The sequence below is a fragment of the Medicago truncatula genome, chromosome 4 (genome assembly GCF_003473485.1).
Source record: "Medicago truncatula cultivar Jemalong A17 chromosome 4, MtrunA17r5.0-ANR, whole genome shotgun sequence".
Taxonomy (NCBI): domain Eukaryota; kingdom Viridiplantae; phylum Streptophyta; class Magnoliopsida; order Fabales; family Fabaceae; genus Medicago; species Medicago truncatula.
In genome coordinates this window covers 49,907,080-49,921,883 of record NC_053045.1, presented here as the reverse complement: position 1 = coordinate 49,921,883, position 14,804 = coordinate 49,907,080, and the positions used below count along the sequence as shown (strand labels likewise).

At 32.6% G+C, this 14,804-nt stretch overlaps 1 protein-coding gene across 2 annotated transcripts; it reads left to right on the top strand.

Annotated features, from left to right (window-relative positions):
• Positions 1 to 6,382: 6,382 nt before the first annotated feature.
• On the top strand, positions 6,383 to 14,275 carry LOC25493618 (adenine phosphoribosyltransferase 4). 2 transcript variants are annotated; one of them, XM_039833056.1, is made up of 6 exons: positions 6,383 to 6,932; positions 7,859 to 7,969; positions 13,328 to 13,420; positions 13,497 to 13,646; positions 13,762 to 13,820; positions 13,949 to 14,275. In XM_039833056.1, the coding sequence occupies exons 2-6, from the start codon at positions 7,864 to 7,866 to the stop codon at positions 14,039 to 14,041; spliced, it is 501 nt and encodes a 166-aa protein (XP_039688990.1). In that variant the 5' UTR covers positions 6,383 to 6,932; positions 7,859 to 7,863; the 3' UTR covers positions 14,042 to 14,275. The 2 variants fall into 2 exon arrangements, with proteins under 2 accessions (XP_039688990.1, XP_024637038.1); XM_024781270.2 differs by lacking the exon at positions 6,383 to 6,932 and adding an exon at positions 7,016 to 7,554.
• The last annotated feature ends 529 nt before the right edge of the window (positions 14,276 to 14,804 follow it).

Below are 14,804 nucleotides of genomic sequence, written 5' to 3'. Positions count from 1 at the left end.
TTTGACAAACAAAGCTTAACTACCATGTGGTCGAAGCATAAAGAATGAAAAATGTTGCATTGACTATCTTTGATGTAATCTTGACAGGGTTGTAATCCTTTTGTGATTGTTTTGGCACGTCTTGTGCTTCAACAATTACAGTGTTCATAGTAATATATTCCATTTTTGTTTCTTCAAAAAAAAAAAGATCAAAGCTTCCCAAAACCAAGATGAAAAAAACTTTTGAAACGAGAAATCACTTTTGATCGAAGAATTAGAAACATGATAATTGAGACTTTCTCCAATAATAATAAGCATTTATTTTCTCCGATAATAATTAAGCATTTTAAAATCCATTTGAGTTGGCATGGTGGTGTTGGCTTTGAACCTTGAAATGTGTTCCTCTCATTGTTTTCGTCTTATTATGAAAATGCCTCCTATTGCGATCCTTACAAATAATAAAAAGAGCTTAAATCCAAATTATGTTAAAAGTCAAACGAGACTTGTTTGAAAAGCCTCCAAGACCTCCAAACTGAATAAAATGCTCAATTAAACGAACCATGAAGAGCCGTATAAAAACCTAGCCAATCCGATATCAAAAGCCAAAGTTGACTGTAAAAAGCACAAGTAAAAAACAAATGATCTTGATCATCCACCATGCCACAAGTAGTCGTGCACAAAGTATCATTATAATCCAAAATGTTTCTACTAAACTGATTCATTTTTGTTGCTACTATTCAAGAACAAATAATGTCAAATAAAAATATTGACCTTAAGTGGAATTTTCTTAAGGCACAAAACATGATTATAACGGTCATTAGCACTATCGATGGGAAGAATGAAGCTTCCAAATCCACATGTCAGTCACACGAACCTGCAAAACAACAAGTGACAACTGCTCCACACACCCAAAAAAAAAAACATCTCCGCAACTCTGAATAATTTATTGACAACAAGATCAAACAACCTAGCATATCTAACATCAAAAGGTACACCATCTAACCTGATTCCTTCCAAAACAAAGTAAAAGCCTCATCCCCCCACATATCTAATAATATTATCCAACAACCACCTATCATCTAACAAACCACCCCAGTCGAATAGTTAGGGAATGCCATTAATTGGCAATTATACACTATTGTTCTTGAAAAAATAAGTTTGTTCCTATCAAGCCAAATCATGTTGGCTAGGGGCGGAGCCACCCCCCCAGCTAGGCTGGGCACTAGCTTAGGCTCAGCTCCAACTTTCTTTGTAGCAAGCCGAACCATTACTAGAACTTTTAGCTTTTCCTGCGGATTTTTGTGTAAATTCCGCAGGAAACACATTTCCTGCAGATTTTGCCAAGGATTAAGGTTCCCAGGTGAGGTAATATCTTAAGATTTTAGGATCCGCAGAAAATGTGAAATTATTCGCAGGAAGGAAGTAACGTTTTGCGATAAATTTTTTGACCAGATTTTATAAAATTCCTGGCTCCGCTACTGATGTTGGTCGTAGTACGTACCAAATAATAAAGGTCAATGTCATTGTCCAAAACCAATATAAATAGTTTGTAAGTTCATGTCAATCCAATGAGAGAAGCCAAGGTTAAAGAAAGTACTCTTATAATTGCCTAATAAAATTCTTCCAAAGATCTTTGAATATCTCACAATCTCTAAGACAATGCATAATTATCTCAAGAGCTTGCCTGCAACGACGCAGTATTAGTAATACCTCTAACCTCCCCCTTCATGATTTGTCAAAAACTAGTCATGGGAAATCTTCAAAATGAAAGTTGTGATTTTGGGAGGATCCTTCCAATCCCAGGACACTTTATCCTTTTCTCCAATATAATCACAAAGTTATAAATAGTTTTTTTTTCCAATAAATAAATAATTCTTAAATATATATAAAAAATCAACTTAATTCCAAAATTATATGAAAATTCGTCAATAAAATTTTCCACGTCTTAACAACAGAGACTGAAATGAAATTTTTTTATTATATATTTTAGAGAGTATTTCTTATATTTATATTTTTTTGTTACAGTTATATTTATATATTATAATATCAAGTAGAAGATACGATATTTTGAAGACTAAATTAATAATTTATTGAAAAAGAAGAAGAAAAAAAAATCAATTGAGTCGGGTATTGCTGTAGTTTTCTCTCAAAAGATTTAATATTACTGCATACCCATAATTAAATTTGAAAATCCAAAACCTCCGATTAAGCTAAAAGGATATTTAAGTTCTAACCATCTCGTCCAAATGTTACTGGGTAAAAAAGAAAATGGTTTTTTTTTAAAGAAAGAAAATTTATTGAGTACATAAAATAGGAAAAATCATGAACATTAATTAATTAATCGTTTATTGGAAAATATATATGAGACTGCAAAGTATATATAGGTAAGTAGATAATATGTCTCGTACAGTCCCCATGAGCTTAGCTCATTTGGTAAGTGATAATGCACAATTTGTGCAGCGACCGAGATTCGAATCCCGGACACCCACTTATTCATCCTAGAGGTAAATTTCTTCTCTAGCCACTAGACTTGACAAAAAATAAAAAATATATGTCCCATACATGACATGAGTCGCTACCCTAGTTTAAATAAGATTTAACCATGTCTTTAGTCCTATAAAATTTATATATTCTGTTTCTAGTCTTTGTAATTGTATTCAGTTTTAACTTTTTGCAAAGTCTAAAATTGTATGTGTTTAGTCTATTTTTTTAGGGACTAAACAACGAGTACAAGTACTACCTCTAGAAAAACGAGTACAAATGCTAGAAATAAAATTTGATATAGACCCATAAAAAATGACTAGTTTGTTGATTATTTTTTAAGGATAGTTTGTTGATTATTTTTTAAGGATAGTTGGTTGATAACTAGCATAACTTTAAATATTCGATAAATATATCACTTTGACAAAAATAGTCCATAGCATTTCAAGAACTATTGAAGGAGAATATTCAAAATAAGCATTTGATGTTTTGTTTTCAAGTGAGGGGTGTGACTAAATTTTTTGGTTCTGAAGTGAATGGTTGCACTTGACAGTGAAGAGAATGATGTGGCGATGTGTCAATGTGGGCCCACAGGCACAAGTACGAAATGAATTTGTGCTCATGTCGCTTTTAATCTGAGCTGGCATTCGTCCATGCACTAGTTTTGTTCGCTTTTAAACTATGTTTTGGCAAGATGGATCCACCGACTAGCTCATACCTCACTCCTTAAAAAAAAAAAAACTTATACTTAATTATTATTATTATTAGACTTCTTCAACCATGTGCAAATTTTATATATTAAAAAGTTTAAAATAGTAATTTTGTATTGAAACTTACGTATTTTATATTAATAATATAACATTTTAGTAAATAATTATTGTTTTCAATAAAAAAATCGTTTCTTTTAGTTAGTTTAACATGTGCAATATTACACATATTAGATAAATCCTTATTAGTGTGATTGAGTAGATACGGATCGACTCGAATATACCTGACTAATTCGATGCAAGTTTATTTGTTCGGTTCGGATTAAAATGGTCATTGTTTGGTAGATGAACTTTATAGGTTGTTATGAGTATATTCGGTCGATACGTTATTTTGGGTCTGTCGGGACCCGAACTAACTTGACCAACTCGTGGACTTACTAATAGGCTTTTTTTACTAATAGGCACCCACAATGGTCGACACGTGGCGCATCACTTAAGGGATGTGGGTGTCACGTCAGCGAAGACTAAGTCAAAAGTGGACTTGGGGGCCAAAACTGCCAAAGATCCAATACATAAGGGGCAGTTTTGTATTTTAATTAGTTAGGGGGCCAAAAGTGCAACTAAGCCTTTTAATAAAGGTCCAAAATATCACGAAAATTGCTCTTCTCCCAAACCATTTTGCTCATTCCCACCCCCAGAGTTTAAAAAATAACACCAACGCAAGTTAACTCACGCTCGATAGATCCAACGTGACTTAACATGCGTAGAAATTCAGCGTGAGTTAACTCCGCTCGATACCAGCGTGATTTAACTCACGATGCGTTCTGTTTTACACCAGAACAGCTACACAATATACCCAATGTTTCAAAACCAAGCAAAATTCAACTCCCCCCCTCCAAACTCGAATTCCCAAAAACTCAAGCAAATCAAACTCTACTCCAACATCAAAAAAGTGATTATGATCATTTTTTGGTTGAAATGTTAGTTTTTTTTATTATAAAAGTTGTTAAATTATATGTTTTTATGGTTCATTTGCATGTTAGAGTTTTGCTCGTTAATGGCGAAATTAGTTAGAAACTAGATGTTAATGTTGATTAGAGTAAGTTTATGTGCAATATGGTAGTTTAGAGATTGAAATGACACAATAAACTCATAATATTTATGTTGAACTCTAGCTGTTTCATAAAATGTCTCAATGAAAAATTAATTGATTTTTTGCATATTAATGATGAAATAGTTAGAAATTGGATTGTTAGTGTTGATTAGTGTAAGTTTGAGTGCAATGAGGTAGTTTAGAGATTGAAATGACATAATGTACTAATAATGTTTATGTTTAATTCTAGGTGTTTGATAAAAATGTCTCAATGAAATATTAATTGATTTTTTGCATGTTAATGATGAACTTAGTTAGAAATTGGATTGATAATGTTGATTATAGTAAGTTTGAGCACAATGTTGTAGTTTAGAGATTGAAATGACACATTGTACTCATAATGTTTATGTTTTTCATTGCTTTATGTGTGTAGATATGTCAGGAGGAGTATGCTAGAGAGCTTCCCGACCCACTCCAGGTTATGAGGAACATCTACGATATTATCGAGGAGGCGTTGCTTTATCCTGACCCGATACACCCAGTGATTGGGCTACAGATTGTCCGAAGGACGATGGAGAGCCAAAGTTTGGTGGAGGAAGGTAGGGTTGATGGATTTTTAGTGTTTTTTTTCTTTTATATTTTTAGTTTTTTATGACATATTGTCTCTTGATGTAATGTAAATGACATTTCTGTGACATCTGCACATTTGCATATTTTGCTTTGACATTTGAATAGTTTTAAAAAATGGTTGAATGAATGAATCAAAATGATTGAATGAAAGAAAGAATGAATGTGGTGTTTAGGTGCTTAAGAAAACATAATGTGTTGTTTAGGTGCTTAAAAAACAACAATTCTATCAAGAATTGTTGTGCTGTTATTAGACCTAAAACCAACGAAAGTTACCTCACGTGGGGGGTCAGTTTGAGTTAACTCACACTAAATTTCTACACAAGTTAAGTCACAATGAGTCTACCAAGCGTGAGTTAATTGACGCTGGGGTTATTTTTAAAAGTTTGAGGTGAGAATGAGCAAAATGGAAAGGGAAATGAACAATTTTCAAATATCACACACATGAAGAAAAAAAAGACTTCAAGAATCCAGCCCATATCACTTGACCCAAAGTGAAGGCTATATTACTTTTCTCACCCTGTTACTCATGCGCCCTATTATTTTTAAAATGATCCTTTGGTCGACAAATATAATTTAAACAATATTTTGTATCATATAAGATGAAACCTTATATTCACAAATGGTGCAAATTTGCAGAGTGGCCCTATGTCTTTTGCCCATTCATACAATCCTTAAGACGCTAAAGTAACCTTTTTGTATGAAAGGCCAACAGTGTAAGTACATTGTAGAAGAAAAGAGAATTTGAGATGATGGAATGAGAATTTGTGAAGGATCGATGAGTATTTATAGGGTGGAATTTGAGAAGTATGGTGCATAGAGTGTAACAGACCATTAATTACCGTAAAAAACGCAGTAAAACATTTTCTGACCAATAAATAGCAAAGAAAAAACGTGTTCAATGAGTAACTCTTGTTGAGCAAGTACCATTCCAAACTATGAACTATTTCGGTTTATATAAGTCGAACTATTCATAAAATTGTTCGGTTTATATAATATGAACTATTTCAAGATTATTGAATTTGTTCTTCGGAGGGTGAAGGGAGTTCAAATTATATAATCTTAACTAGTTCGGTACATGATTTTTTATGTATTCCACATCGCACTGACAGTTTTTGTGGTACACGACGCAAAGAAACTTCTATAAATTAGTGTGCTTGTTTTCATATGTTGTAAACCACACCAAATAATCATGGGCATTTCGGTTTTTTTTATCTGAACAGCCAACTAGTTAGTTTACTACAACGGAGGAAAACTGCCACATCTATTGAGGGTTTGGGATGATGTCACTCTCTCCAGATTGAAGGATCGGCTGAATCAAATCAACTGTCGTTGTCAACTCAGAGACACAAGGAGGATGGATTGTGTTGAGTATTGTTAACTCAGTCGGAAAAATGTAGTTCAATAGATGTAGCTTAGGAACGACGACAACGTGACAATCATGTTTGCTTTTGTATATTTTCCTCTCAATTATGAGATCTATAAAAATTGTGATATGATATAAAAAAATTGTAATATGGTATCAAAGAGAACAATTGTTCCGCTAAATTCTTTCTCTACATTTTCTTCAGAAAATTTTCATTGAAACTTCATTGATTTATTTTTACTTCTTTCTATTTGATTCTTGAAGTTTTCTGATCAAGTATCTAAATTTTCAGATTTGTTTTTTGCTTTGGTTGATATTCATCTCCAACACACTCACCTTTCAATCCAATCGGATTCAATTCTGCCTCAGCTTGATACTTTCTCGGTTTTCACACTCCATACTTATTTTCTTGACAATAATTACAGAATGCAGAAAAGAAAAGAAAAAATGGACCGTCTGAAACTGAAACTATTCTGCAGAAACTTTTTCCAAGAAATTATACAACTACACAGAATTTCAAAATTATCATTGAAGCTTATTCTTCTCTACAACTTCATGATCCCAATTGCATTAGCGCAAACTCTTGTGAGTCTTGATGGAATGAAGAAAGCAGCACCTTGAAGCGGCTTACTAGTGTTCCTTTCACGAAAATCTTTCATTCAACAATATTAAGTACCCGGTATTGCATTGAAGTTTTTTATATTTTTCTCTCAATTATGACTTCTATCAATAATTGTATATGGCATAAAAAAAATGTAATAAGAGGTAAAGATAAACAGAGTGGTGTGATAGATGTGATAAAAAGAGAAAGATAGAGAGAAAAAAAAATGAAATGTTGAATGGATATTTATAAATAAAAAATGTACAAATATCATTGATGATTTTATAAGTACCTCCCTAAAATTGTGTGAGAAAGTCTGCATTTTGGTCACACCATTTAATCACAAGTATACTTAAAAAATGTAGAAAGAAAGAATAATATATATATTTTTAAAATAATTAAATAATACATATTTTTGTGTGTGCGTGTACCTGAATGATATGTATAAATGGTTGTGAACTTGCAAGTATTTTTCATTTCAAGTTGTGCACTTCTTTTTATTTGCTGCTACCCCTTTAGCTAGCTTTTGTACTCAACTACTGATCATTCTAATTTTCTTGTACTGGAAATAAAAAAGGAAGCTCTCGTTTTTTTTGGTTGCAATTTCTCTATCATAAAATGTCAGGTTACAAAGTTCAGGATTCCCGTCTTCATGGCATCAAAAATAAGATTCGTGTAGTTCCCAATTTCCCAAAACCTGGTTTGTTCCTTCTCCTTCTTTTTCTTCCTCTTCACTCTAGTATATCTCCCTCTTTTCTCAACCACTTTGGCATCAAAGTTTAACATATGTAGTTCCAACATTACCCTTTTTCTTCAAAAATTGTTCGACCCAGGAATTGAACATAGTGAAATTCATTAACCACTTGACCTCAATTTGTTTGAGTTTATTTTTGTTTATATACATTTAAATTTTCTCATACTTGAGGAAAAGCTCATCTATTGTCTATTTTTTTAATTTTATTTTTATTTTTTGTTGTTGTGCTAATTGTTGTTACAATGCGCAGGTATCATGTTCCAAGACATTACTCCTCTGTTGCTCGATCCCAAAGCCTTTAAGGACACTGTAGATTTGTTCGTTGAGCGGTACAAAGGCAAAAACATTTCTATTGTTGCAGGTAAACATACGAGTTCATTGATACTATAGTCTGTACAAGTACAAGGTTAAATTCAAAAAAGGTGTGGTCCATGTTTTTGAGAATGCTAATATATGCATGGAATCATTGCTCTATACTGTATTGCATAAGTTTGTGACTGTCTTTTGGAATGGTTTCAAGAGACATTGTCAAATGGAAGTGACTGTGTATCTTGTTTTGGGAGTGATATATATTTTGTTTGAATATGAGTAGTGGTTAGTGGGTGTGCCATTCATTGCTTTATGAAATTGGTTTAAATGTGTCATTGGTCTCTGCACTTTCATCAGATTTTGGCATTGGTCCCTGTACTTTTTTTTGTTTGGCATTGGTCCCTGCACTTTGTAAAAATATTGGTATTGGTCCCTCTGTTAACTTTATGTTAAAAAAAAACACAAAACCAACGGAGTGCCACGTGACCCAATCATTTCACGCCACGTGGCACCAATATCAATATTTTTACAAAGTGCAGGGACCAATACCAATATTTTTACAAAGTGCAGGGACCAATACCAATAGTTTTCTGTTTTTTTTTAACAGAAAGTTAATAAAGGAACCAATATCAATATTTTTACAAAGTGCAGGGACCAATTCCAAAAAAAAAAAATGTAGGGACCAATGCCAAAATCTGATGAAAGTGCAAGGATTAAAGACATATTTAAACATATGAAATTTGAATGAAGTTTTGTTTTTATCTTTCTTTATGAAGTTTTGCTAGCGTATGTTTGATTGAGAGACATAGAATTATGTGCATATTTAATTTTGGCATATTTAATATAGAATAGTTTTTGTCTCTATAATTGATTTCAATGTGAATTTTTTACATGTGCAATTGATTTTTAGTTTCACATTTATTTTAATTTTTTGTCGAGTTTCACATTTATTATTCAACTCATTTTTTAATAGATGAATTTAAATATAAATCATTTTTTAATTCTGGTATAACACACACTTAGACCATCTTTAATGGTAGTACCTATCTCCATAAGACTTGATACTTAATAGTATCTATTGTGAATTCGGTCTCAAATTCCAAACCTCACATCAATGAAATTTAGATTCGTGGAGCAAGTATCAATGGCAACCAACAATCAAATGTAAATAACCACAAGCAATAACAACAATCTAGATCTAATCTAGAAAACAAGTGCATAGCAAAACCACAATCTAACCAAAGGATAAACAAGATAGAGAGTAAAGAAAAGATAACAACACCAAGAAATGCTCACCCAGTTCGGTCCAACTTGACCTACTCTGGAGGAGAGATTGATCTCTCCAATCCACTATCAATGAGTTCTTACAAAGGGATACAAAATGGGTTACAATAAATTAGCTTAAACAAGCTCACAAAGAACAACCCTAATTTCTACCCATTTTCCCAATTTCACCAACGAACAAGACACTCATGAATTTTCACTTTCCCAAGGTGTTTACAATTGTTTCCCAACTCTAGAATCTAACCCCAAAAGAGAACCAACCCTTAGCCTTTGATTTCACTAAGGATCTTCTCTTTTGGTTTCACAAGACTCACCCAAGTTGCTCACAAAAGACTCTCTACTCATGTGTTTCCCAACCCCATGAATCTTTCCCAAAAGACTAACCCTTTTCCCAAGAGCCCCCTCTTTTGGTTCTCCAAGATTCACATCATGAAGCTTTGAACCTCACCCAAAGACCCTCAACCTTTAGTATCTACATACCCTAAAAGTTCCCTCCTTTGATTTCCATGAGATTCACCAAACTTTCTCACCAAATGGGTCATAGAGTGCTTAAATAGTGTGACAAATCTGTCAAAATCACGCCGCGCCAGCCGAAATCGCGCCACGGTTCATTGTGTACGACCCAAGGTACAACGACCTTATCCACAAATCGTGTCACGGTGCACAAAATCGCGCCACGATTTGCTTCAACAGAAACCATCCATTCTGCCAGCAAAATCGCGCCACGATTTTCAGCTTTCACAACATCACAATTTTGAGTCATTTCTCAACAATATCACTATTGGGGCGAAAATTTCTTGAGTACCTAATAGGTTGAAGATCTCAACTAAGCACTTGTTTAATCTGCAAGTCCCACATATCTTTAATATTACAAAAAATGAAATATAATGATATAAAATTATTGATAGATGATTAATGGGGGCTCATTTAAGAAATTTGTGTGAATACTGAGTTAGAGGGATAAAGTGCTTATTAAGTATCCAAAAATGAGTTTCTCCATTATGGATATCCTTGGTGTCTATTTCGTAGGTTTTTTTTTTTTTTTTTTTAGCTTATAGCTTATAGTTTATGTCTTATAATCTCATTTGACTAGAAAAGACCTATTTGATAACAATCACTTTCTCATGGGCTTATAACTTATATCTATGAACTTATAGCGATTTGTGATAAGCTAATTCAAGTAACTTATAGCTTATCACTTTGTATCTCAATTTTACCTGCAATCTTAATTGAAAAAATAAATAATAATTAAATGCACATTTTTTTATGTCATTTCATATTTACACGTTGAAATCGTTAATTTTATCAAATACTAAAGATTCAATAAATTAATTTATCCATTATCAATTATAAGCTAGTTTATAAATCGTTCGTTATAAACTAACTTATCAGTTATCCGCGATTTTTTATCAAATAAAGTCTTAAAAGGTACTATATCTTTTCATTTTGTCTTCAAATCTTCATTGATGAGGGTGTCCCAACTTGTTAAAAGTGGACCTGTCTCCATGTTACTTACTACTGTTGGTGATTTGGAGATGCAATTCCATATTTGTTATTTTTCCTTGTCTTTTTCTTGTTTTCCAAATTCTCTTGTTTTTTTTTTTTTTGGTCAATTTGATTAGGAGATCTCATGAATTTTCTATGTCACTGGCGCATGCAAATGACGAACAAGATTGTCTTTTTCAATAGCAGTTTCTGCTTTTTTTGGTACAACTTGGTTTGATGTAAGCGATATTTGTATGTTATGTTGCAGAGGACATTGAATGGAATTAGAGATATTATTTGTAGATTTCATGTCTAGTGCACTACTTTAGATGTTGATACAATGGGTGCATTTTTAAAAATGAGCTGCCACCACTAAATTGTTGTTAGGCCCTTCTCTTCCACTACTTATTTAACTTTTCTTGATTATTATTATTATTATTTTGGTACAACGTTTCTTGTCTTGATTATTAAATTTAACTGGATTACAAAGTTGGGGTGCAATCTTTTTGTCTTCATGCGTGTCGGATTTAGATCTTCTACAATGTTTACACGGTGCAGCAGGCGTTGGATTTAGTCATTTAGATATTGAAACTTCGGTTCTCTAGATATGAATATGATGAATTATAGTTGAAATCAAGGGTTTGGTCCGGTAAAATATAGGGTTTGAATTTAGAGGTGAATTTTTTCTGTCTTTAGACATAAACACCATTTTCTCGTCCAAATTTTTTTATTAGAAAATATAATTATTAGAGTCGGTCTTTTATTCACTATTTTAATACTCTTTCTAATATTTTTTATAAGAGATAAATTAATAACAAAAGTTGATATATCTAAAATATATATAAATTAAATACATCAATTATTGTTGATTTATTTATCTCTTATGAAAAGGACCGAAGAGAATAAGTAAACATCACATTTACTATTATTCGTGTTCGTTTGAGTCTTTTCACCTAATTATACATTGCATATATTCTTCATCAGAAGAAAAAAAATACATAGAATATATTACTCAAATATTAAAAATTAAGTTGTGTTATTAAAAATACATAGAATATATTTCCATCTCTTTTTTTGAACGGATATATATTTCCATCTCTTAGTTCTTATCTTTTATAATTTAAAGCATTTGAAAAATACATAAAAAATTTAAAGGACACCATATTTGATATCAAAATTTGGATGTCAAAGAATCATGACATTCGACATCGTAATGTGATACAATTTTCATTTTTTTTAGTAATTTTTTTCTTTCATCAGTTTACACACACCGATTCTACTTATATTTTGTACAATGTTGACGAGGGACGGATTTACATTAGAGCTTGTTGTGAGTTCGGTAACTCCAAAACTCACACATCAATGAAATTTAGATCTGTGGGGCAAGTATCAATGACAACCAATAACCAAAAAAACTACAAGCAACAACAATAGATCTAGATCTAATCTAGTAACCAGGTTTAAAGCAAAACCACAATCAAACCAAAGAATAAACAAGACGGGGGGGGGGGGGGGGGGGGGGGGGGGGGCGGGGGGGTGATCTCTATGTTTCAATATCAATGACTTCTTTACAAAGAGATACAAAATGATTACAAGAAATTAGCACTACCAAGCTCTCCATGAACAAACTTAATTTCTACTCTTTTTCCAATCTCTTCTCATGAACAAGAGACTCAATGATTTCAATCAGCCAAGGTGTTTCCCTTTCCCAATTGTTTCCCAACTCTAGAATCTAACCCTCAAAAGAGAACCAACCCTTAGCTTTTGATTTCCTAAGGATATTCTTTTTTGGTCTCCCAAGACTCACCCAAGTTACGTTGCTCACATAGACTCTCCTTTAATGTGTTTCCCAACCCATGAATCTCTCCCCAAAAAGCACCGACCTTCTCCCTAGAGCCCCCTTTTTCGGTTCTACAAGATTCACATTTGGACACTTTGAATCTCACCCCAAAGACCCTCACCCTTTAGCCTTTATGTTTCGTAAAAGTTCCCTCCTTTGATTTTCATGATATTCACAAGCTCACTTAAAGAATAGGTCAAAGAGTGCTTAAATAGTGTTTCACATTCGAGCAAATCATGCCACAATTTGATCTCATACACCAGTACAGTACTAAAATTTGATCCAAAATCGTGCCACCATTTTTCCAAAACACCCATTTTTTCCAGCATCACCAAATCGTATCACGCTTTTTTCAAAAAACAAACATTAAATTTTGAGTCAAAACGCAACGGAGCTATTGGCGGTTGGTGCATTATATTGTATGCATTGGTGTGTGTGTATATATATTCCTTAAAAAATATATTTATATTATATGATATTGCCCTCACAAATCAAATATTCTGAATCCCTCAATCGACTGTTGATGCGTGTTTGAAGAATCTTATTTAAGAGTAATGCTAGCAGCAAATATTGGTCAACACACTCTCTTTAAGTAGTTAAAATTTGCATGGACTACTCCACCAAATCATGTGAGTTTCATATATAAATTTGGTGGGTTCATGTGAATTTTAACCGATGAAAGAGGTTGTGTATTAAAATGTGCGCTATATATTAACATTAGTCCGTATTTAAAAATGAAGAATCTATGTTCATATGACAAAAATGAATTTTTTTATTTTTATTTTATTTTATGTTTCGCAGGAATTGAAGCCAGGGGTTTTATTTTTGGTCCTCCCATTGCATTGGCAATAGGAGCAAAATTTGTACCATTGAGGAAACCAAAAAAGTTGCCTGGTATGTATAGTTTCAATTGTTCTTTCAACATACTTTTATCAGATTTTTTGCTAAGAAATAGTTTGTTTGGTGTCAGGCAAAGTAATTTCTCAAGAGTACATATTGGAATACGGAAGGGATTGTCTTGAGATGCATGTTGGAGGAGTTGAACATGGTGAACGTGCCTTAGTAGTTGATGATTTGATTGCTACTGGTGGAACACTTTGTGCTGCTATGGACTTGCTAGGTTAGTTCTTTTGCAAATTCAAATAATTCAGTTAAAAGTGTAACAAATAGTTACATTCGCAAATGCGTAAGTAAAAAAGTTATGTTCACATGTAGTTTTTTTTTTTGTCTTTCAGGACGTGTTGGAGCAGAGATTGTTGAGTGTGCATGTGTAATTGAATTACCAGAATTAAAGGTATGATATAACTAGAAGTATCTCATTCATTATTTGTTCACTAACATAATTGAATTTTTTTTGTTGCTATGAACCATTAAGTTATGTAACCATGTGCTAATGATTTATTTATATGAATAATGTGACAGGGTCGTGAACGGTTGAACGGGAAACCCTTGTATGTGTTAATCGAATGTTTTGAGTGTTGTGACTCTCAAAAGATGAAAGAAGAAAATGAATGATTGGTCACTCTCAACATTGGTGCTTTCTCAATTGGAATTCCATTTTATTCATCTCCCTCCTTTTTCTTTTTCTTTTGATAATGTTCATTGCATTTTTAAAGTTTGGAAACCAATGCTTTGCCCCAAGTTTTTGATGTGGAAAGAATGCTTGTTGAGGGAAAGGCAAAGTATAACTAGCTAGGAATAATCAATCACGTTCATCAAAGTAATGAAAATCATATGAATCCTTGTTCATTTCCCTATTCTAGAGTCGATTAAAGAAATACTAATTTTTTTATAGATGAATTTGGTTGTTATGTTGCTGGTATTTTATCTTCGAATGCACGTAATATTTAACGACTATAAAACATAAAAAGTTAATTTGTAATCTTCGTTAAGCAAGCCATCTACCCTTATTTTTGTAAAAAAAAAATAAAAATTGTAATAAACAAACTATGTACCATCATCGTTAAAAATTGATGAAGCAAAAATCTACAAAGCTTTCTTTGTCTATTTTAAAATGGAAACAGATTAGTTAAATTATCTTTTTCTCTTACTACTTTTTTTTTTCCAATCTTTTTCTTTTATTACTTAAACCGGCCGGAGGAGGTAAAGCAGGTTTCAATTTTTTTTATTATTACAGTTGTGGGTATTTTAGTAAATTTGAAGGAACTAATATAGTTTTTTTTTTTTTTTTTTTCAATTTAGATCAAGGTCCAATCGCTATATAGATCTTTAATCTAGTTATTGTTGTGTCCTCGCGATACCCTAGAAGATACACCGT